Raw genomic sequence first — 25,993 nt, forward strand, 5'->3', positions numbered from 1 at the left:
GCAGGAGGATCAAATGAGAATTCCCATCTCTCAGCTGTAATAGGCTCGTTATCAGGACTGGCAAGAGCTGGGCTGGGGTGAGGGGGCTAACAGGGGTCAGCTGGGGCCTGTGCGCAGAAGGAGAACGTTGAAAAAGGGCGGTGTGGAGCAGGGGAAGGAGACACAGCTCCAGCATCTAGCGCCACAGAGCAGAGGCCGCGTGGAGAGTGAGAAATCAGTACTAGTTCTAGAAGCCGCTGCCTTTGTGGTTGTGAGTGTGAGCCCAGCAGCCCCCATGGGTGCCGGGGCAGGGGAGCGAGTCTGTGTTTGACACACGTGTTTCCCATTGAGAGCTGAAGACAGCCCAGTAGGTGGGAGTTGGCCTGACAAAGGCGTATTGAAGTACAGGCAGAGTACGGTTTCAAAGCAGTCAGAAAAAGCACGGGAATGCTGTTCAGGAAATTCTTCAGGCATGGGCAGGGACTTGGCTGCGATTCTGCAGTTGGAAAATCTGACTGGGGCAGCTTCTGAACACAGGCTGGGCCTGCTCACCCTCTGCAGGCCGGCCGAGCGGCCGCCCCCTTCCAGCCTCTCCACACACGCCTGGATCGTAGGGGATTCTCATCAGCCGCTTTGTGAAGCAGAGGAGAGGTAGGGAACGGCTCGGTTCTTGCATTTCCAGGCTTTCTCTTCACTTTCTAAGCCTGCTGTTTGTTTGCAAGTACTCTGTGTGTTTGTGTGTGTGTATGGGGGGGCGTGGGGAGGTTGTGTGTATGTGTATGAACAAGTTAGAACTCCATCACTTCAACATTTGGTGTGGGGTTGTACTCTTTTCTTCCCTCAGCCCCCGTCAAGAGGTGATTTTCGGCAAGGCGCTTTGGAAAGTTAGGGTTGAGCTGGCAACACGATTGTGAAAAAGAAAAGTATGTGAACTCTTGTATTGTCACCCTGCTCCAACAGTCTGTAACTTTTCTGTGGGGAAGGACAGTTCGTTGGCAGGAAATATAATTTTAGATGAAACTGTGTTCTTTGCTTCATGAGAATTTGGAGAGGGGCATTTTTAGCAGAAAATGGCTCTCATTTTAGAGGAAATCGGCGTTTGAAGTTTCTATTTTGGATCACACTTTCAGAGTGTAGGAACAGATATGTGTATATGAGTTCCTGGCATCTTTTATTATTATGTGGGATTTTGACTGTCATTAAGGAGCTCAGTGATATATTTGCCTAGAAATATGCTGTATCAACATTTGTAATTCTGTTTCTAGAATAATTTTCAATTTTTTCTGAATTGCAGAAGTAACTGGCAGTTCTTCCCTCAAAAAAAAATACTTCTGTGTTTTATGGAGTGTAGACAAAGAGTCACAGAAAACAGTAATTTATTCAAAATCATTGTTAAAAGACAGACATATAATAATGTGAATTTTATTTCATTGATCAATTGATTTTATTTTACACCTTACTGAAAAGAGTGATTTTTTAAAAAAAAAAATCAAATTTTGGATAATTCTTTTTAATGCATATCAACTATAATGCAATACAGATTTTTACCCCTCCCCTGAAAGCTATATCTTATTCTATACTTAACATTTAGAAAATACATAGCATAATATAATTGCACTTAAGAACACGGTTCAGTTCTGAAAGAGCTGGACTCAATCTCACTACAGCTTTGTGATTACTGGCAGAACCATCAGCGACAGCAATGGTGTTTTCTAAAGGGGGCTTGGCCAAGAGTCTGGCTGGGGAAACAGATGAATGAATGACTTCTTGGCTACTTCTTGAATAGCAGAAGAGTGGCTAGACCTCTTAGGGTGGACATCAATAAAATAGGTGTGCATTTACTTTGGTTCTAAAATCTCTCAACAAGTAGCTGATAGTAGAGAGTTAGATTAATGGGTGAATAAAGAGTGGGGGGGGGGCTGGACTTTTTCATATCTTTGTCTGCGTAAGACCTAGGATAAGTGCGCAGGCATTGTGTTTTGTTGGTGGCAAGTCAGCCCTCTCAGTCAGCAATTTTATTTTCTCCACAGTTTTGCACTTGGAGGAGGGAATTAGGAAGTAAGTGACTGACAGCAGGAATTCTTATTCTGAGAGATGGCACACAAATGTTTTCTTCATGAATGTCATCTTTGGGTTGGGTTGGGATGAAGAGGGTTTGGGAACTCTTGGACGTGGGGTAAGATAGGACAGACAGTGACTACACTTGGGTTGCCTATGGAGTGAGCAAGATGCCAAGAGATTAGGAAACAACGTGAACCACAGCCAAACGCACTGCCAGTGAAAAAGGAGACTGTGAGCTCTAATTTCATACTCCTCTAAATTTAGTGTGCATTGAGCCTTGAGCAGAGCAGGCGTGAAATAGCAACGTCAGGTTGCAGGGGTACGAACAGCATTGCCTGAAACTTGGAAGAAGCTCTACGGTTTCCCTCTTTTAGAAGTATAGGAGGGGAAAATCAAGTTCCCTGGACATTTGAAAAGGAAAAAAAAAGAGGGGTGTGGGAGGGTAGAGAAGAAGAAATCCAGGGCAGAGGTACAGGCTACAGGGAGGGAGGAGTGGCCACACCACAAACTGGGCAGCAGGGGCAGAGGGAGATCTGTGCACAGGAATGAAACATACATACTAGAATAGCAAAGCCCAGCGGGCACTGATTGGTTCACCTTGAAGTGTGTGGCTAAACCATGGCCTCAGTGAGGAGAATTGTTTTTCCCTCTTCACAATAGAAGACCCCACGGTCAGTCTGCCCCACTGTGCCTTCTGGAAGCAATCAGAAAGCACATTTTGTAAGAATGGCATCGCCCAAGGGTTCAGATTTCCTAAGTGAGGAGGGAGCAGGCTCCTAAGGCCTTATTTTTAACCCATATTTGTTCCATCCAGAGATATTTCTGCTGGGAGTGATGAGTGAAGGGACCAGGTGGAGATGGGGGAGGGATGGCAGTGAGCATAGCTTGTTCTAAGCCCTACCGGCATACACTTCATCCTTAAGACAAACTTTTGAAAAGGAATATAGAATGATACATATGCTTTATTTTAAGGCATGAATTTATTTAATTTTATTTCTTTTTTTTAATTTTTAAAAACCTCCAGGGGCACGTACCTCATTGTTGGTGAAAGTATTTAATATTAGTTTCATAAGGTGAGGACGTTCATGGAATTATGGATTTGACCATCTGGAAGGGATTAGGGCCATCCTGTAGTCCAGAATTTCTTGAGTTGGGTAATATAAAGACTCCTTTTAACAGGGTGAGGGAAAAGATCCATGCCCCCATTGTTGATTTAACTGCTTTTATTATACTGCTATTTAAATATGTACAAACCAAAAATACCCACCTAGGTAATCACCTCTCTATTTTAATCATTCTTTAGCATCTATAAGACTAAAATAAATTTGTGAATTAAATACAAAGTAAAGTAATAGTATTCAGGTTATCAACATTGTTATTTTAGGTAGAGGATGCTTTACTGGAATTTAATAAGGCCTCACCATGAACATGGAGCTGACAGTTCTCTGGAAATTATTTTGATTCTAGACACTCATACTCTTATATCCTGGATATAGACTTGATTCTTCCATGACTTTTTTTCTCTTCAAATGTACCATCATTTGCATGCCACGAGGTCCTTTGATCTGCACCTTGAAGGAATGTTTCATTTTGTATTATATTACACTCTGCTCCTTTTTCTGTTCATGACAATTAGAATCAAATCACTTATCGCCAACATGACTGTACCCTGAATACAAATGCAGACACCAGAACTGCATGGTAGTAGCCATAGGTCATGAATTGGATCTGCGTTTCCTAGGACAAAATTTGGGTAAATAAAATAAGTACATCAAAAGAAAAGCACAAGAGCAAATTTGGCAGAGAACTCTCAGAGTCCTGAGAAAATCTGAGAATCCCTGGTGCCTTGGAGACTCTACCTTAAGAGGTACCGATTTTGGCCAGTTCTGGTTCCATGGAAGAACCTCTGCAGGAAAGAGGAAGGAATGGCTCTGGAAACACTCCATCCATTTTTCTAAATAGCACAGCCACTTTTATTTGTTTCATATATTGGGATTTTGCAAGAGATTTCATTGGAAAAGAGAGTTTTAATGCTGTATCAGTAAAGATTGCATTTGGCTGCAAGTAATAGAAACCCTGCTCATAGAGTCGGATAATATAAAGCCTTACCTTTCGTGCATGTAGATGTAGACTACACCTGGACAGTCCAGGACTGCTGTGGCAGCTGAGCAATGTCCCTGAAGACCACAGTTTCCTTCCTGCTCCACTGTCCATTTGTTCATCTCCATGTGTCATGTTCAAGTCAGGACAAAGGTGGCAGGACACGAAGGGGAAAAATACTTCTCCTCATGAGCCTTTGCCCCTTTAATCAGGAAGGGACACCCTCCCACATAAACTTCCCCTCACTTCTCAGAATCCACACCCAGAACTGGGTCATGTGCCTACTGGCCCCATGCAGTTTCATTACCAGGATGGGTGGAGGTCCTCTGGGTATGGAATAGGAGCCCACAGATCCAGATCAAGAGTTCTAGCACTGTTCTAAGAGTCCATTGCTTCTATTTTAAAGAAGTGAACACTGAGACTAGAAAAGATGTGTCACCTGCCTAGAGAACACAGGCGTTCAGAGACAATGGCAGTGCTTCTTGTTCCTTGACTCTGAGTCTGGAGTGGACTACTTGTTATGTGTGTTGGCTTAATAATGAGAGCTGAGTGATACTTTGGAAGCCATGCTAGAGAAAGTAACGTAATAAAGTCTTAGTATTAGAAGGTCCCTCAGAAATCACCTGGTTCCATGGTTTCTCAAAACCTCCTGAATCAGAATATCTGAGATTAGAGTTGGGGAATCCCTCTATTTTTAAAAACTCCCCAAGTTATTCTGTTGAAGCCAACCAGACACTGGTCCACAGAACTGAGTTGGTTTAATACTGTTGGAGCTAAATCATTATTTACTACAACAGTGCCATTTATAGCATCACTGACAGATGTCAGCCAGATGTGTCAGTAATTCGTTCAGTGATGGAGAACCTCACTGTGCTGCGAGACAGCCTGGGGCATTGTTTCTCATCTCCAGCCTCCTCAGATTGGGCCAAATTTGCATCTCTGTACTTTGTAACCCATGGCCATTGTCATATTCTCTTAAGGCACATTTGAGGGTGGTAGGAGGACCTGGTACAGAAGTGAGACGAAGAGAGAGGGAGTAAGGGTAACGGGGGTCAGAAGTCTTGAGATAGGCTCTGAGTCCACTAAGAGCTGGATCTCAGTTTTTCCATCTGTAAAATAGGATGAGATGCCTGTAAAGTGTTTTCTCTTTCTCATTTTCTATGATTTTTGTTATTCTCAAGCTCTCCCGTTTCTTTATGAATGTCTTGAACTATTTCATCTCTCCCTTATCTTTTCCTGCACTTTTCTTTTTACCCTTCTCTGAACACATTCCAAGTAACCTCCTCCTGACAAAAATACTGTTCCCTGAATTCAATTCCACTCATCTGACAAGGGCATGTTCCGTGAACAGGACACTCTACATCTGTGAACCAAAGGGGCAGAGGGTGATTGTAAGTGAGAAGCAGCCCAGTAAGAAAGAAGAGTGGAAGGTGGGATGATCTTGTAGCAGAAGGAGAGCGATTACATTGTGCAGTGAACCCAGGCTGCGAGGCATACAGACCTGAACTGTGACCCTGGCTGTGTGACCTTGGACGCGTTACATCCTCTTGGTGAGCCACAATTGTATCATCTTTAAAATGAACATGGTGGCATCTACCTCGTAGTATGTTGTGAGCGTGTGCTTAGACTGCCCTTAGCATGGTGCCTTGCACACAGTCAGGACTTAAGTATGTCAGCTGTATATGCTTAACATTATCTCAGCATGAGGCAAACTGACAAAGCATGAAATAGGCAGATCAAATGATAAAATGAAACATTGAGACAGTCAGCAGAGGAGGGTTTTATGCTGAGTGATCCAGGGTACTTTTTCTTTGTTGCCTTAATTTCTCTGAAGATTCCACTGTCCTTTTTCTTTCACCTTTGCTGCCACACAGAAAGGTGGTCATCTTTCTTATGGTTTCAAATTCCTTTTGTCAAGTGTGAACTGCCTTCTGTAAAGGAAGCGATGTAAGCTGTGGCCTATTGAACAGGTCTGCAGGACTGGGGGAGGGACGTGTCACCACGGTTCACTAAGCGTATAAATCCTGTGAGACTGATTTGCTCAAAATCTTTGCTGGTGGTTGTCCTAATGGAGCTCCGGATGCGTAGGTGGATACGGAAGCGATGGTTTTATTCTTCTTTTTAATCCAGTAATGCAGTGGCACCTATTACAGTGAGCACAGTTTCCTGATAAAAACCGTTTTGCTGGGGATTCGAAATTTCCTCCTTGTTCAGACCACGGTCCTTTGCCAGGGTGACAGGATCGGACTCTCTAGTGATTTCCCTGACTTCTAAGTAATATATTTCGGAATTCCTGGAAACCCTGCCGTTATTTCCCAGGGTCAAAATATTTAAGCACTGAAACTGCTCTCATAAAGCTCAGAGTAAATAGATAAGTAAATAAATAAACATCAGAGCGAGCTCCTTTCTCCAAGCAAGTCATTCCACACCACCCTGTTGTCTCCACTCCAACTGGGTTTGTGGTCCTGGGCCAGTGTAGTCAATGAAAGAAGGTGCTTCAAGCCTAGAGATGCCTGTCCTTTGCTACCTTTTCTTACCTGTAGTTGTCTTCTCTCCTCTCTACTCTTTCTAGCTCTTTCCTTCTGTGTTTTTATTCCATTCCCTCCTCCTGTTGCCAGTTTCTTTTTTCTCTTATATTTGTTCAAGATGTTTACCAAAGTCATCGGCTTCCCTCAGTGGGCAGGAAGGTTGGCAGTAGACCAGAGTCTGGACAGCAGAACTTTTACCATGCGATGATAGACATTACCTCCTCGGCTGGCTGTGACCTTCGGAGGTTTGTAGTCTCCCTTCTGTTGCTGATGAAGCTAATCCTGGTGTTTCCCAGGCCGAGGATGCAAACACCAGGTCACAAACTGGCAATCCAGGGCTGGCCTGTGGACACATTTTGACTCATGAAGTGTTTTTTAAAAATCGACTTAGTTACAAAGCATTTACATGTACTGAGATATTATGTACAAATTTAGATATCTAGATTATCTAGAAAAAACTTCAGAAGGGTATCCCTGGTCTGATTTCTCATAGTGTAGCAGCTGGGGGGATTTGGGTAGCGCCTGTTGCTTTAAGAGGGCACATGTCCGCTTCACTCAGTGACCCCCACCTACCTGATCTGACATCAGTAAGCTCTCAGTAGGGTTTCTCATCTGAACCACAGAATATAGAAAATGATTCGAGTGACCATTTTTTCAATTCTTTCAAGGGTGGTACGTATAGTACCATTCTAGATGCATAAGAGAGAAGTTAGGACATCATGACTTAATTCTCTCAGAGGACACTGTTGAGATGGGCTAAGTGTCCACCAGGAAGAAATGCAGTAGAACAGCATGGTGGCCAAGAGCATGGGTCTCAGAGTTAGACGTTCCTTGGAATCAGCACCTCATAGAATCGTACTTAGGATTAAAATTTTCAAATGTGATAGAAATCAGAACAGTCACTGCCTTTGGGGATGGGGATTGATGAGGAAGGGGCATGAGGGAACTTTCTAGGGTGATGGAACGGTTCCCTATCTTGACTGAATATTTTTTACACAGATGTACAGATTTGTAAAACTCGAGCTGTGTAGTGAATATCTGTGTATTTCAGTAGGAGTAACTTATACCTCAATAAACATATATACATATGTTCATGTGTACATACAGACATGTGAAGGCATGCAAAGTGCATAATAACTTTCAGCTGTTATTGTTTTCCTGCTTCTTTCTGGACACTTTAATTTTTTTTTTTTAAAGAAATAACATGACTAAAAATGAGATGAAGAGATTTTCCTTTCAGACCACAGATTTCCCTGCAAGCATTTGAGAGCACAGGTAATAGCTAAAGATCCTTGCCAAACACAGTTGTCAAAGGAGAATCTGCTGGATCAATGCTAATTTTGTGGAACTATTGAATCACTATAGAAGGAAGTGCCTAATTTCTTGTAACTGTTTTTCATGATGCTGTAAAAATTTTTGGGTTTCAGAGACATATCAAAGATGGTTCATTACCTGGGAAAAAATGCCTATACTTAGAGTAACATGTACCCTGGCTGAAATATAGTAGTCCCTCAATAAATATATGAAGAATTGTCTTAAAATTACTATCCATATTGAGAAATTCTAGCTGAAACTCTTACCAAAACATGTTCCTAATTAGTAATCACACTATTCTAAGTATATACGCATATCTGGAAACATTTAACACAAGAATTGGAACAGAGTTTTCACCCAGGCACTCTGGGTTCAAATTCTTGCTATGTCTTTAACAAGCTGAATGACTTCGGGTAGGTTGCTTAACTTTTCTGTTTCTCAGTTGCCTCAACTGTAAAATCAGGATAGTACTAGCACCTGCCTCATAATTATATGTCTGTGACAATTAAATAAGTTCAGTATAGTGTTTAGAACAGGGTCTGGCACATGGTAACCATTACGCAAGTATTTATCAACAGTTTTGTATTCTTTGTGTTAGGAAACGTGGTTTTGTTGTGATTTGCCTTTGGGTATTGTTCAAAAGGCATGTGTATGGTGGTTGATGAAAGTGGTGTCAAACAGGAGTTTCAGTTGAAAAGACTGAAGCCTGGAATTCGTGGGAAACATGCTGTTTTTCAGTTTTAGCGGACTTTGGTCTTGTGACTAACTTACTCTGTGACCCTGATGAAGTCACTTCACCTCCCTGAACCTAGTTTTCTCATCTGTTAAATCATGACTTGATACTGTCCATGTCCTCTTCAAGCTTTGTGTCTCATTCTCTGATCTTAAGTGTTTGAGTCGTGTTCATTATTATTTTATTACACAGCTTGGTCCCCAAGTCACAGACGTACTGTAGAGGCCCGACTACGATTGTCATCATCTGGTTCTGGGCAGAATCATCCATGGGGATATAAGAAGCCCTGGATTTGTACAACACAGGGTAGCTGAAAACAATCTGTCGCTCCTATTAAGAAAGCTGTTTATAGACGAGGCCACAGTGGGTAGATGCAGTGCCCTTTGCATGTGAAAGTGACACTATTAAATTTGCTCTCAGTGTTTGAAATTATTTTTCCTGTTCAGGGTGTTCAGTTTACATTCTTTCGTGGTTTTCAACTTACAGTGGCAAGGACCACGTTTAGAATGATGTCTGAGTGTTATGCAAAGCCAGATCTCCCTGACTCTCCAGGTTCCTTCCAGTCTTTGCTCAGATATTATTGTACTTTCTCCATGAGGTCAGCCTTTCTCATGCTTTTAAAGGTGGAACCTGCCCAGCTCATCACCCCCTACCACTGCTGATCTGCCTTTTCCTGTCTTTTTTTTTTTTGCTCTTTTACCCGTAGCCCCCATTGTCTTATGACAGAAGTTTCAAACATAGTTTTCATGTTGATTATCTGTCTCTCCCATCGCTGCCTCCTGCCACTGCCATGAGATTAGGGACCGGTGGCTTTGCTCTTTGATGTGTCCAAATGCCTGAAATAGTGCCATGCGAGGACCTGAAGAAAACAGATTTGTCGGGTGGTGGCAGTGTATATGCCCTTTTTAAATGCATCTCACACTAAATATACCTAAATGGTCATTCTATAAATTTATTTATTTATTTATTTTGGCTGTGTTGGGTCTTCGTTTCTGTGCGAGGGCTTTCTCCAGTTGCAGCAAGCAGGGGCCACTTTTCATTGCGGTGCGCAGGCCCCTCACTGTCGCGGCCTCTCCCGTTGCGGAGCACACGCTCCAGACGCGCAGGCTCAGTAGTTGTGGCTCACGGGCTTAGTTGCTCCGCGGCATGTGGGATCTTCCCAGAACAGGGCTCGAACCCGCGTCCCCTGCATTGGCAGGCAGATTCTCAACCACTGCACCACCAGGGAAGCCCCTAAATGGTCATTCTAAGTACTTTGCATCTTTTTTTTTAAACATCTTTATTGGAATATAATTGCTTACAATGTTGTGTTAATTTCTGCTGTATAACAAAGTAAATCAGCTATACATATACATATATCCCCATATCTCTTCCCTCTTGCGTCTCCCTCCCACCTTCCCTATTCCACCCCTCTAGGTGGTCACAAAGCACCGAGCTGATCTCCCTGTGCTATGCGGCTGCTTCCCACTAGCTATCTATTTTACATTTGGTAGTGTATATATGTCCATGCCACTCTCTCACTTCGTCCCAGCTTACCCTTTCCCCTTCCTGTGTCCTCAAGTCCATTCTCTATGTCTGGTCTGTGTTTTTATTCCTGTGCTGTCCCTAGGTTCTTCAGAACCTTTTTTTTTTTTTTTTTTTTTTTTTTTTTAGATTCCATATATATGTGTTAGCATACAGTATTTGTTTTTCTCTTTCTGACTTACTTCACTCTGTATGACAGTCTCTAGGTCCATCCACCTCAATGCAAATAACTCAATTTCATTTCTTTTTATGGCTGAGTAATATTCCATTGTATATATGTACCACATCTTCTTTATCCATTCATCTGTTGATGGACACTTATGTTGCTTCCATGTCCTGGCTATTGTAAACAGTGCTGCAGTGAACATTGTGGTAAATACCTTGCATCTTATTCAACGAAAGCTAAGTCTTTGCCTCATTCTGTGTCTACTGGAAGGAAAATTGGGCCTGAATTTGAGTCCAGACCCTAACCAACTTACTAGTTAGGAGCCCTTGAGAACATCCCTTCATTCCTTAGTACCTCGGTATCTTAATTTATGAAATAGTTTTAATAAGATTGATCCCCCAGAGTGCTGTCAGGAATGTATGAGCTAATGTATCTGAAAATGCCTAGAACAAATATGTATGTGTGTTTCACAAAGATATTTCTGTCTGAAATGACTTCAGCTGACACCTCACACATCTAAATCTCTAGGACAGTGAGAATTAATGTTTGTAATTATATTGAAATATCTTCTAATTCATCAGAGATAAATATTTTGAATTTAAATAGAAGGCGTATTGAACTTTGGAGGAGAACTTTGATAATAATATCTATAAAACACACACACACACACACACACACACACACACACTCATGCATACCTTAACCTAGCAATTCAGCGTCTCAGGGCTTCTCTGAGCGCTCTGTTTGGACATATGTGAAACTTGTATGCCCCATTCCTGTGGCTTTAAATAATACTCATATGCAGAAGACTTACACATTTCATTTCTAAGCCCAGTCTTCCCCCTGAATTCCAGATTCATTTCTGTGTGCCTTTGTGACACCACCCCCATGGATTCTTCTGTGCATTTCAAAATCAGTGTGACTTAACAGAGCTCTCTCTCTCCCCTCCTCACACTCCATTTGCCTCCTGCCTCATGAGCCACTATCCTCCCAGTGTTCCCCATCCTGATAAATAGCACCGTCATTCGCCCTGCTGCTCATGCCAGAACACTGGCATTCTCCGTGACTCCTGTCCTGCACACACCCTAGGTCTAGGGGATCAGCGAATCCTGTTAGCTCTACTTTCCAAATAGATTCCAAACACAGCAACTGGCCACCTTCTCACTCAACCTCTACCCAAATCTGGGCTACTGTCACCTCTCTTTGGGTGACTTAAGGAGTCACAGGCCCCCGGTTTCTCTACTGGCATTCTTGTCCCCTGCAGTCTATTCCTTACAGAGCAGTGAGAGTGATTCCAAAGTGAAAATCTGATCACTCCTGCACCTTGGTTCTCTGATAGTTACTGTCACAGTCAGTGTCATACCTGTGGTTTTACTGTGGCGTATAAGACCCAATGTGCATTCCTTCTGCCTGCACTTCCAAGCTTATTTTCAAACACTCTCCCCCTTGTGTGCTCTGATCTAGCCACACCGTTCTTTGAACATGCCAAGTGAGCCCCTACCTCAGGGCCTTTGCACTTGCTGGTACTGTTTCCTCTGACTGGAGTGCTACTCCCAGATGTCCTCATGCTTTACCGTCTTGCTCGTTCATGTTTTTTTCTCAAATATCTCCACCACAGAGAGGCTTTCCATGACCGTCCTACAGACGGGAGCCTCCCTGGTCATTGCCTGTCCCCTTCTCTGGCTTTACTTTTTTATTCATAAGACTTATCCCAAGAATAAGTATGACAAACTAGGTGTTTGTTTATCTGTTTATCATTTCCTCCACTAAAATGTAAGGTCCAAGAGGCAGGGAATCTGTCTTTTACCACTGAATGACTAGTGCCAGCCCATGGTAATACCCAGTAAGTATTCATTTGTTTAAATGAACATTGGTATCAGAAAATTAGTGGGAACAACCTGTGTTCACCACTAAAGAGTTGATTAAGTTAAATATCATGTACACATACAATTTAAAACTAACTTTAAAAAAAAACAGATTTCTGTATTTTTTCTGGGACTATCACTGAGCTATGTAAATGGACCAAGTTAGATTAAGAACAATAAAGAGTGAAAATATGCCCTTCTTTCTGTGAAAAAGAAAAATTTAAATGTGTGTATGTATGTTTTGAATGTATATATTGGATACAGGCTATATGTGTATTGAACATTTCTTTAGGGATAAGAAGAAGACTGGTAATAGTTGCCTCTATGGAGAAAGGCTGAAAGTGTAAATGAAAAAGGTTTTCTTAACTGTATCTTCTTCAGCTCTTTTAAATACATGCACTTGTCTAATTTTTTGCAGTAAAAACTCTTCAACACTTACATATTCCAATTCTTAAAAAACTAGAAGATGGAATACCTAACTTTTAAATTAGTCCAAATATTTGTTTAAGTAGAACATGCCATTTGTGGACCATTTCATACAAATAGGCATTTACTTTTCTGGATGAATTTTACAAGGAAAAAATGTTGATTGTTATATCAGAGCTAAAAGTGAGGAGTTTATTACCGTTGTCAAAATTGTGCCAAACATTAGCAATCCAAGACTGAAGCCTTGTATGGATGGCTGAATGAAAACAACCCTTGAAACAGGTCATTTTAAATCCGAGACCTCAAAATTAACCCGGTAATGGAAAACTATTTACGTGCCAAGATAATCCGAAATGACTCAGATTTACAACAAACTCTAGAAACTGTAATGAACCTGGGAGAGAACGTATTCCTGCTATTTATATACACTGGTTACAGTTGTAAACAGTGATGTCATTCATGTTTACTTTTAAATGTTCTGGAAGTTGTAAGATGCCGCAGCAGCGTTAACAAACCCTAGCTCACTTGGTTTGTATCACTTGTCTTATTTCTAAGTAAGTGAATGTATTTATTAGTCTAGCCATGTTAATTCTGTACTCTTACCACAACCTGTAAGGCAGAGTGTAGTTAGTCCACAGCTTCTCTCTGCAAAGCCCTCCTTTACCCTTTCCTCTGAGCTCATTCAGTGCCCACCCTGCTGGCCATCCTGCTTAAACCTGAGGATGATCTTAAGGCCGAAGTGCTTGCTCTGTCCTCTGCTGGAAAACCTGTTCTACCTCTAGGTCTCACCTTAATTGTCATTTGGTCAGAATGGCCTTCCATGACCAGTGTGGGTCACCCTCTACTCTCTGTTAATGGAACCTTCTTTGTTTCCTTCCTCCCACCTAACTTTAGTTCTAATGGTTTCATCCATTTACTTGTTTACTGTCCATTTCTCTCATTAATATACAAGCTTGATGAAAACAGAAATATCTTACTCTTCCTTTTGAAGACCTAGATATATCCAGGATCTGCTGTGGTACCTGGCACATAGTAGATGGTCAGAGTTTTTTTTTCTGTTTAAAAAAGAGCTTGCGATTGGGGTTTCCTCCACAGCCAAGTCTGTGCTTTGCCACGTTTCTTTGCCCCACGGTACGTAACTGTACAGAGAATTGCACTCATTATCACTCCCATAAGTCCCCTTATGGAACAAGACATTATGAAGCCTAGTGGGTAGAAGAGTCTAGCAAGCCTTAATAAAATGCCTGCCAATGCCTCCTTGTCCTCAGCCCTATTAGTAGAGTGGATCATGGCCCATAAAATTTTATAGGCTCCAGAGAAAAATCATCAAGAAACTTGATAACATTGATGTGTCTTTAGAAGGTTTACTGATTGTTTTTTAATCATCCCTCAAAACATAATGCATTCTTGCACAGCAGACTGATAATGCAGATACTGTAACTGTTTCTAGATATCTCTTTTATTTGGGGAGGAAATAAAACATCTGTTCTTCTCCTGAAGAAGAATCCAGCTGAAACAAAAACACAACGCAGACAGAAAGTGATGATTTCTAACAGTATTATTCTAGAATAGGTGTTCAGCCTCATGAAATGTGCCAGCTGTGTATGTTTCTGCCCCAAGACCTTCCATCATCCTAATATCAACTGATAAAATGTAGGAAGGAGGGCACTATAAGATTTTCCAGTAACTATTTGGTACCTAACCAGATTTAGGAAGGGGAGTGAACATGGGTATGACCACTTGAGTATGATGAGGCTGGTTTCTGTGTTAAGATGTCAAAGGCGTGTCAAAGTAGTGGGATTTAACATTTTGAAGGTCAGTGTGGGAGAGCCTTAAGCTGGGCATTTAATGTGACTTCCTAAATTAGAGGGGCAACAGCTACAGGGTCCAGGTACCACTTAGGCTGGGCTTGGCTCAAGGATCTTTGTAAACACTTTATAGCGAGCATGGGCTTTGTGCAAATCGTATGGCTTCTGTGACTGATGTTGGACATTTGTGAGGCCGTTGGAGAAACCTTCAGGTAGCAGAGTCATTGAGGTCTTGGTGGTGTGAGCAGAGACAGAAGTGAAACCAGGCTACACAGCCTAGGAGGAAGTTCTTCACAAGTCCAAGTCATAAAAATGGATCCTCTCCTTGAGATTGTCATATTAAATTAGTGTCAAGGCCTTGATTCTGTAATGCTGCATGATCCCAAGTATGAACATTTGGATGCGTGAGACCATGAGGTTACAGCTCAAAACCATGCTTTTAAAATGCCCATCCAGCATGACCTTCTTTGGAAATCCCATGTGTGTTATACGTGGCAACTATTTAATTAGCCATGGTTATGGGTGGTTATTATATTATGACATTGCCTTGATGATTGGTGGTTCCTCCGTATTAATGGCAAAGCAACAGAAAGTTTCACTACATTCATTCTCTGGGAAATATAATCCTATTGCATTTTGTGTGCAAAAAAAACAGATTATCTTTAAGTCAACTGGATTTGTTTATGAACAGGTGAACACTGAAAATAGCCTCATAAAGGAGCAGAGTAATGCTTTGTAGTTAAGCCTACTTAACATCAATATATCATAGTTGCATGTGCCTTAGGAAACGGAGGCAAGGTGTGTAAGTTTTCATTCCTTTGCTTCTGATCTTATAGCTGTTTACTTATTACTGGAGGATATGCTTTGCAATTTAGCATTGGCTTGATTTGTATTCATTCACTGAACAAATACATGCAATTGTGTGTGTGTATATATATATATATATATATATATATATATATATATATATATAATTATACATACACATGCGTAATTACATATACTTACATAGATGCATACACACACACACACATCCGTTGTTTAGGTGCTACTAGAGTTCAAAGAAGTTTTAAATACTTGGAAGAGTTTGGGATATATTCAGAGAGGTGGCATATATCACTGTAAAATATGTTGTATGACACTGTAAGAAGTTCCCAATGACTGATGGAAAATACTGTTGTCTTGTGATTCTCAAGAAGAGGGTGTATTTGCTTAGAAAGATTCTGTTTTCAAATTTACCTGCCTGGTGCACCGCCACAGATAAAAGTAAGCGTCTTAGGGAGTATATTATACTGATCAAGGTTCATTTTTGCTAAATTATTCAATTTTTGAGAATGTTTTGATGCATGATTGGTATAGAGGGAGGGAAAAAATAAGAGCGTTAATCACATCAAACGACAGATATTTATTCTGCACCTATTGTGGTCTAGGCATTGCTATACTCTTATAAATCAGATTATCACTCCCTTGTTTCAGATTCTGCCGTGGGTTTTCAATGACTTTTCAGTAACATCTGAACTTCTTACTACAATCTCCAAGGCCCAGCATCATCTGACTCAAGTCAACTTTTCAGCCTCATCTCACTCCCATCTCTGCTTCACTCATTACAGCCAGTCACACAGGCCTTGTCTGCATTGGGGCACCTGCCTTTGCTTTCCTTCTTCTGCCTGAGATAGTTTTGGTTTTTGCCCCTACCTTCACCTTCCTGTCTTTTTCTCGTCCTTCGAGTCTCAGCATAAATGTTATATCCTTATAAAGTTCTCTCTAGATGAGTGTATATAAAATACTTTTCATCCTGTGATGCTCTTTAACATTACCAGATATATTTCAGTGTAGATACTTCACATGTTTCATTTTGTCTCTAAGCATTTACTGTACATAGTCCCCCACCACCCAGCCTGTGAGCTTCATAAAGGCAGGTTAGCTCTTCTTCCCTGTGGTATCTTGAGACCCTTCACGCAGTATATGGAATTTGATTGACAATCAATAATTATTCAATGAGAGAGTAGACGGATGAAAGACATTTAGATAGGTTCACTTTGAGATGGAAACTGGAGTAAAAGTGGTAAGTTGAGTTTAATTCTCATAGAAGTACAAAATGAAAGTATGACACTGGACATTGTCTCTGAGATGGGAGAAAGAGAACGTTAACTCATAATGTGAACTTGGGAGAAAGAGGCAGAGAGGAGAGTTTGGAAAGACAGACAGTAATCTAAGATAGAGGGAAGAAGCCAGAAGTGTCATGAATATCAAAGGACAAAATTTCCAGGGGAGGAGGGCAAGTTGGCAATGAGCAAAGCTTCAGAAGTTCCAAGGAAAATGGGTGTTAAGAAGAGTACATTGAGTTTTGATCAGGGACATCACTAGTGATTTTTGAATGGGCCGTTTCAGTAGATAGATGAGAGTTTGAGGTCTCTAGCATTTGCCAAGGACCTGGAAACCCTGGGCATCAATAAGAGTAAAGTTAGGCAGCATGTGGAGAGGATTATAAAGGTAAGCTGAGATTCTGTTTAATGCCAAAGAGGTTTAAAAACCAAGTACCAAAGGCTGCAAAGAGCATAATATTCAATATACTGCTGAAAGAGGATAATGGAAATGAAAGCTCCAGGGTAGGAATGCAGTGAAAACGTGAGGGATGGCAAAGCATCCATTTAGGGTACGGGAGGAAGATGGGTAATCCTGTGAGAAATAACACAAGTAGAGGCAAAGATGGACCAAGGATGCTTTTTTTGTGTTGGATGTAAATTCACGTTCTTAAAACGTGGTCCTTGGGCCTTTTATATCCAGAATCAATTTTGGTGCTTGTTAAAAATACAGATTTCTCGGATGCACCCCAGACTTACTGACTTATTCCTTGGTGTGAAGCCTAGGAATCTGCATTTATTGCACTTATTGTTTGTCAGGGTGGTTCTGACACATTCAAAAGTCTGAAAATCCCTCCCAGTGGAACATAGATAAGTGTACCTCTCATTGAGCTCAGCTAGGCAGTGACGTCTTATGATGATATTCCACTGAGGTTTTGATGTACACTTGGGGTTCTTTATGGGAGGGACCAGAGGACTCTCGAGGTTTGGTGAAGCCCGAAGCTTGAACAAGTTGTGGGGCTGATTTAAGGAAAAAACTAAAAAAATTAGAAATACAAACTCAAGTTAGAAAAACATGACTGTGTACTTAGAATGAGGAAATTAAATTATTAATTTTTAAAAGCTGACCTATCATAAAATCCAGAAAAAATAATATTAACAATTAACTATCTGACATACTTTTCCTACAGTTTTTGATGGCATATCCTTTGATTGCCTCTTCATATGACCGCTCTTTGGTGCTACCACTTTCTCTGTAGACAATAGAAAGATAATTGTCTCCTATGCCGATTTCAGTAAAACTTTTTTTAAAATTATTGATAGTTGTGAAGCATAAAGCATGCAATTTTATGTACAGAATTCAGACACACGGTGCACACAACCTGAAAACACAAGAATTCTGATTAATTCTCTTTTCCATGATCTCCATAGGAAAAGAAAAACTGTGGGGAACATTTATTTTCTGTGCTGCATTGAGTATATTCTTGACAGGAGAGAATTTCTGTTTTGACTGGGTGTCAATGAGAATTGAATTCTACACTTGAAATTTTATGTAACTGATGATTAGAAAAAAAATTTCCACCTAGCTTCTGGCTCCTCTAGTACCCACGTATTTCTGGTGCTGGCCATCATAGGACATGTTTACATGGCAATGTGTCCTTTGGTCGTGTACCTTCATGACAGCATGCTTGGTGAGTTGGCGCCAAGGATGGAAGGAGAATTCCTGGAAGACATTCTTATATGAGGGGAGCTAGCATAATGTACCTCTACAGGGAAGTGTCTGCAAACCATGTAAATACATACCACTGCACCCAAACTATGTGAACCCCCAATTCAACTTCCTCTTATTCGGACCTTCAAAATGCGTGTAAATCCTCCAAAACCACGCAACATAAGGGGAAGGTGAAAAGGTCTTTTTCATCTTACTTTAGTTGAGTTTTACAAAAATGTATGATGCTGTTAATACACTACTAGGGCCCCTTCCGGGGCCATGGAAGGGACTTGGATGAGGGAGGACCTGAAACTTCAACTTTATTCCCTATACAGCAGATTTCTCCCAGGAAGGACCAAAAAGAAACACAGATTGGAGTCTGTCTTTCCTCTTAAGTTTTTATTATTTCAACATGTTTCTGTTTTTGACTAGAAAAATTAATGTACTCAGCTTATCTAAATTTTCTTTTTCCAAGAAGGATTATTTATAACAGATGTATCTGTTACCATACTGTTTGGCTGGCAACACTTTGTATTATTTTTTCTTTTTTTAAAAAATAATTTTATTGGAGTATAGTTGACTTACAATGTTGTGTTAATTTTAGGTGTACAGCAAAGTGAATTAGTTATACATATACATATATCCAGTCTTTCTTAGATTCTTTTCCCATATAGGTTATTACAGACTATTGAGTAATAGACTACTTTGCTTTACATTAGTTCCTTATTAGTTATCTATTTTATATACAGTAGTGTGTATATATCAATCCCAATCTCCCAATTTATTCCTTTCCCCCCCACCCCCGATAACCATAAGTTTGTTTTCTACATCTGTGACTCTATTTCTGTTTTGTAAATAAGTTCATTTGCACCATTTTTTTTTAGATTCCACATATAAGTGATGTCAACACTTTGTATTATAATCATTTGTACAAAATGGTCTCCTTCCTCCCTTCCTCCCTCCCTCCTTCCCTCCCTCCCTCCCTCCTTCTGTCTTTCCTTCCTTCCTTGAATTGCAGACTGGAATGTTTTGTTTTATGTGACTCCTTAAAGTAGGCAGGAAGTATGGTGCAGGTGCAAGGGCCCTCATGACATACAGAATCAGCCACTACACCATGTATCAGACGATCTGGGTTCTGATCCCCGCTCAGCCTCTAATTCACTGTGTGGCTTGAAAGGTCATTACTTCCCCTTACTGTCTTTGAGCTCCTCAGCTTGTCAGTTAACATGGGGGGAAAAGTCAGTGGTTTCTAAGAGTCCGAAGGTTCTGTAGAAGTGCTTCAAGGGTGGCCAAGCCCTCACTCTTGCTTTAAGCAAAGGAGCTCTGCTGGTCTGCTTTATACTCTAGAATTTATTTCAAGATTTTTGCCTTGAAATGGTTGTATTGTGAAAAAAAAAAAAGGTATAACTGATTCATTTTGCTGTCCAACAGAAACTAACACAACATTGTAAATCAACTATACTTCAATAAAAGTCAATTAAAAAAAAAGCAGCAGCAGCAGCCAGGGAAGTATCTGGCTTAATAACAACAATAGCAAAAAAGGCATTTTAAGATAAGCTGTCCCAAATGCCTGGAATGACCTGGGGAGCTTTCCAATTCCATTGTAGAGCTCAGAATTTGATTCTGTATCTGTTAAAAGTTTGTTTTGGGTTCTGCTGCATTGTCAGGGTTGAGACATTATTCTAGATCAGTGGTATGCAACCTTGTCTACACTTTAGGATTATCTTGAGGACTTTTTAAAAAATTCCTTGTGATTATTATTTAGTTAACCTGAGTGTAGATGGTTTAAAAGCTCCACAGGTTCCTTTGATGTACATCAGGATCGCAAAATCGGAGTGGAGATAATCATTGCATCTGTCAAGTTCAAATAATCTGTGTATGAAAAAAAATCACACGTATGATGTCCATATCCACAGCCTGATAAATATTTATTGACCATGTCATTTCCATTTTATTGCTAAATTATGTAATACCCCCATTGGTTGGGATAAATGTCAGAGAAAAGGCACCTGGTGTGCTGGCAATATCGCTAGCTTCTGTACACTCATTTGTCAAGAATTGCTCACTGGTCTTCACACCTGCAAGGGTCAAAGACTGCAATTCTTGTCCTTGCCCTGCCACAAACCCTGGAGCCGTGCACAAGTGTGTCAACTTCTCTAGTCTTAAGTCAGCTGACTCATAGAATTAATTGATTAGAATCAAAGGATCTTGCAAATAGGATTCTAAGATTTTGTGATTATTTCCTTAATTTACAGAATATGATTTAATGGAAAAGAAAGGCCTAATTTCCTTCAGACTTGTGAGACATTTATTTTCCCTTCTTATTGATCTTGGTGTGTGAAAAGGTCAGTGAGAGATGACATTGCTGTGTTCCCATGTTGTTACAACACAGCCCTGATCTGCAGAATTGTAAGGGGCTGAGTAATACAACTGAGATCCCTTCATAGTGTGAAGCTCACTGCTTGGTTGGGAAGCCAGGGCTTTGGGAGACTGAAGTGGAAATTTGCAAGGATACAAACAAGAAGTTCCCCCTGGTGTTTAGCTTGGACTTTTGTACACACCCAGATGGCAGCAGATTTCACAGGGGAAAGGAAATCATTCATTCATTCATCATTTATGCATTCATTGTTTTCACATATTCATTCCACTCACATATGTTTGAACATATACTCATATTAGGGCCTGATTTTGGTGCTAGGAGAGTGTTCAGAATGACATAGATGTATGTAGATCTTCACTGAGCCTTTGAGTTGACCTTAAGTAAGAATTTACTTGGTTTTTCAAATGGGATTCCACTGATGCCTAAAGGCCATGAGTTCTCTGGGGGATTTTTAGATTTTATGTGTGCATTTTAGTGATTACCTAAAAACCGTACAATAAGTATATTCTGAACCATCTGGAAGATGGCCTCATAACCAAGGATATGATTTTAGGGCTGACATTTTGTTTGTCACCATGGTCACTTTGGCACCATGTATCACTAATGTAAGTGCTATTGACTAAGATGAAAATAAGCAGAGACAGGCCTTATTCCTAGAGAATGCAGTCTGCCTACGTGAGGGCCAAATGAAGTAAAAATCCCAAAATAAAGCTCGTGCAGTCATTTGGAGAAAAGCAGTAGAGGCCACGTTGTCACGTGGCTCATGGCAGAGTAGGGATGCTCTGCTCAGAAGATGCTGTGCTAAAGCCCTTGGTACCACGTTATGCTGTTTAGTTTTGCAAGTCATCATTCTTCTCAGTAGTCAGTTATTTCCCATTTTGAATGATACGCGTCGGCAGCTTTGTTTGTATTTAATTTTTTTTTTTTTTTTTTTTTTTAATTAATTAATTAATTTATTTATTTATGGCTGTGCCGGGTCCTCGCCTCTGCGCAAGGGCCTTCCCCAGTTGCGGCGAGCGGGGGCCACTCTTCATCGCAGTGCGCGGGCCTCTCACTATCGCGGCCTCTCTTGTTGCGGAGCACAGGCTCCAGACGCACAGGCTCAGCAGCTGTGGCTCACGGGCCCAGTTACTCTGCGGCATATGGGATCTTCCCAGACCAGGGCTCGAACCCGTGTCCCCTGCATTGGCAGGCAGATTCTCAACCACTGCGCCACCAGGGAAGCCCTGTATTTAATTTTAAAACTTGTTTTGGTTGGAGAATTTTATAGAAGTGATAAGTTTACTTAGATTTGTGTTGGTACCTAATTAGCAGTGCTAGTATAAAGATAATTTGTGTCAACAGCGGGGGTTTGGGAAAGCTTCCTTACTTTAAAGGGGATTCGAATATTACTTAATATTGGCAGATATTTTTTTCTAATTTATCTCACTCTGCTATTATCACTGTTTGACTAGTTTGTTCTCCCCATTAGCCTGCAAGCTCCTGGAAGGCATGTTCACGCCTTACTTGACTTTGAGCCTCTTTTATGTTTATTAAATAAATGTGTTGATAATAATTAGAATTGTCTAACTCATAAGGACTACTTGAAAGGGTAGTGAGATCTCTGTCAAGGGAAGCATTTAAGCACAGGCTATCACCTTTTGAAGATCCCTGAGTCAAATGAGGCTTAATCTATGTGCCCATCAGCACCCCTTTGAACTCTGGAATGGAGGGAAGATCAAATTTGTTACTTTTGCCACTAACTTTTTGGCAGTACAGAATGATTGCGTTTGAGATAATTTTACCTTCCCCCTCCCCCAAATCAGTTGCCTAATTAGTAGTATTATACCACCATGAAGAAGTGCTGGGGTTAATTTATTTTCTCAGGTGAATTCTAAATTTTACCCTGAGGACTTCGAGTGTCTCCCTCACAAAGATGTTGGAATTCTAATAATCATTTGGAAAATGGCTTCCTACGGGTCCCTCTCCTCCCGTGATATGTATGTGGCTGTCTCAGTACATATCATGAGAGATGTCTGCATGAAACGGGAGAGCTCATGCAAGCGTGCAGAGGAGCCACTTTTGTCCAGGGGAAACAGATTTTTTTTAGAGTTGTCAGGAGGGTGGAAACATACAGACAGCAGTCAGCCATTTCTCTTCATCAGTTGATTTTTTTCCATTCTTTTTTTTTTCTCTCTCTCTCTCTGAGCAGTTTAATGTGAGTGCTTCTCTCTCACCTCGTTTATTTCAGATGCCTCAGGAACAGTACACCCACCACCGGGGCACCATGTCCAGCTCCGAGGGGCCACAGGTATACAAAGTGGGGATTTATGGCTGGCGGAAAAGATGCCTGTATTTCTTTGTCCTACTCCTGATGATTTTAATACTGGTGAACTTGGCCATGACCATCTGGATTCTCAAAGTCATGAACTTCACGATTGTAAGTAGAACCACATGGTTTTCTTTAGCTTTCCTTGGGGGAAGGGAAAGCATGGGGCAAGAAAAAGAAATGTGGAAAGTGATGGCAATAGGATTCAAAATAACCTGCAAGCTGGTATCTTGGTGAAAAAACATTGCTGTTCAGATTACATGTGGGGATTGACTTCTTTTAGATCTCAATTCTTCAGAGGCTGGTAATCCACTTTTGAGGCATTTTCCTTCCTTTATGATCCATCATGTATGCTTTCCTTCTATTTTGATAACTGTGTTTCTGTAATCTGTAGCTTATGAGTACTTTGAGTAAATAATCCAAGGAGAAAGATGGGATAGAGTCCAAAGTAGTAAGTTTTCCCAAATTTTAGTAGTGATTAAGAAAGTTTTTGTGAGCTAGGGGTTGAAACATCAGAGTAAAATTAGTCTTTGGAATTTTCACTGTCTGTTTACACCTGGTAGCTCATTACTATGGTTAATGGAGCAGTTCCTCAATTTTCAGGATGGCAGTTCTCTTTCCTACTGCTTGCGTAGAATGGAAACGAGAGTGTAGCCATGTTACATTTTTTTAAAAAGAATTTGTGTTTATGCTGCTTTGAAGAATTTCTTGCACTTAGGACCACTCTACAGATTGGACATTTACTTGTTGAAGATCAAATGAAAAGAAAATCCTGGCAAAATGATTTCTGGAGTTATTCTGAGGTTTTTCCCTAGAGCTTTCCTGGAGATTATAACAGTATAAATATTATAATTTCTCTTATTAGTGATGGCATAGTGGGCAGTAATCTGCTGCCCTGAAAACACTTGCCTTTCCTCTTGTGATGGCAGAAGTAAGTAATTACATTGGCAATAAAAAGAACTCCTGTTTGATAAGGAAACGTGACTATAACACAATTAAGAGTAAGGTTTGCATGTGAAAATTCAAAATAGAATAGAAAATCCAAATATATGCCTTTCCTGAATTATAAAGTTTATTTTTATCCTTAACACCCTGTGCATAGATAAACTTTCCTGCCTTTATTCAGGCCATTTCTCCTTCTTGGGCTGCTTTTCTCCATCTTTTGTGCCTGGTACAACCCCTCCTTCATGCTTCTGTAGCCCCATTTATGTATTTATTATTATACTGATCACTCCAGATAATACTTTTTATGTGTGTTTCCCAGGCAGAGTGAACTTTGAGAATAGCAAGGGCTGCATCTCTTTTCCGTGGGCCTCCGTTCTTCACTTGTGGGAGGAGCTATTGGTACTTGACTCCTGAGGATTCTGTAAACCATGGTTAGAAACAATGTATCAGAATGGCTCATTTTTTTTTATTGAAGTATGGTTGATTTACAGTGTTGTGTTAATTTCTGCAGTAGAGCAAAGAGATTCAGTTATACATATATATGTTCTCTTTTCCATTCTTTTCCATTGTGGTTTATCACAGGATATGAATATAGTTCCCTATGCTATACAGTAGGACCTTGTTTTGTATCCATTCTGTATACATTCTGTATATACTAGTTTGCATCTGCTAACTCCAAACTCCCAATCCATCCGTCCCCGACTCCCTTCCCCTTGACAACCACAAGTCTGTTCTCTATGTCTGTGAGTCTTTTTCTGTTTCATAGATAGGTTCATTTCCATCATATTTTAAATTCCACATATAAGTGATAATATATGGTATTTGTCTTTCTCTTTCTGACTTCACTTAGTATTATAATCTCTAGGTCCGTCCATGTTGCTGCAAATGACATTCTTTCATTCTTTTTTAAGGTTTGGTAGTATTCCATTGTATATATGTGCATCTTATTTATCCATTCATCTGTTAGTGGACATGTAGGTTGTTTCCATGTCTTAGCTATTTTAAATAGTGCTGCTATGAACATAGGGGCACACGTATCTTTTTGAATTATAGTTTTGTCTGGATATATGCCCAGGAGTGGGATTGCTGGATCTTATGGTGACCCTATTTTTAATTTTTTGCTGGACCTCCATACTGTTCTCCATAGTGTCTGTACCAACTTACATTCCCACCAACAGTATAGGAGGGTTTCCTTTTCTCCACACCCTCTCCAGCATTTATTATTTGTAGGCTTTTTAATGATGGAGAATGGCTCACTTTTTAATACTTGCAGTAAACGCTAGGAAACTAAGCTTCTGTATTGCAATATTAAGTTTGGAAGATGATACAGGTCAGTTTCCATGGGATTGTAGGGGTCTAAGATAATATGTTCTAGAATATTGGAGCACATTAGCTTCTACTTCTGAATCAGAGTAGGTAAACACTTTTTGAACTTGGACTTACTTTATAGACAAGCAGACTTCAGACAAGTATTTTAAGCAGCAGAGAGAGAAAGATGTGATCAGATTTGTAGTCTAGATACTTGCTCAAGTGAGGATGCAATATAATGGAGAAAGTTTCTCAGAGTTTGGGGCTCTGAAAGGTGTCCTGAGTCTTGTTCGGTCTTAAATCCAAGGGACCATAGTTGTCCTTTGTCGATATGCATGTTCTGTGACGTTTTTATTTTGTATTTCAAAAGCTTTAAAGTAGAAAACCTTCTGTATTGTAATATAAAATAGGAGAAGACTGTAGTTAGGGCAGTAGAATGGAGAGTAAAGATTCAAAAGACATTTAAAAGATGGAAGCAACACACCTCAACTACTGCTTGGATGTAAGAGTTGAGGGATTGGAAGACATTCTGGAATACCCCCGGGTTCTGGCTGGTGAGATGGTTGGATGGTAGGACCAAAATAAAACAGGATAGAATTCATTACCTGCCCACTGGAACTTAGCTGGGACTCGCGAATCCCCCTAATTCCCTGTTTGGGGCTATTTTTATTATTTTTAGCTAGTTTGGGGTAAAGTTAATTTATAGAACCTGAAAGATTTGAGGGTGGATGTGGTGGAGAATATGAACTCAAA

General features: G+C 40.5%; 1 protein-coding gene across 1 annotated transcript in view; it reads left to right on the forward strand.

Annotated features, from left to right (window-relative positions):
* The first annotated feature begins 394 nt into the window (after positions 1-394).
* SGCD (sarcoglycan delta) overlaps positions 395-25,993 on the forward strand; it is a 420,920-nt gene continuing 395,321 nt past the window's right edge. The window contains exons 1-2 of the mRNA XM_059917584.1: positions 395-630; positions 22,910-23,098. Coding sequence (XP_059773567.1) covers positions 22,910-23,098 — 189 coding nt within the window. The 5' untranslated portion in view covers positions 395-630. The remainder of the gene's footprint in view (positions 631-22,909; positions 23,099-25,993) is intronic.

This window comes from Balaenoptera ricei, chromosome 3 (genome assembly GCF_028023285.1).
Source record: "Balaenoptera ricei isolate mBalRic1 chromosome 3, mBalRic1.hap2, whole genome shotgun sequence".
In the NCBI taxonomy this organism is placed as follows: Eukaryota; Metazoa; Chordata; class Mammalia; order Artiodactyla; family Balaenopteridae; genus Balaenoptera; species Balaenoptera ricei.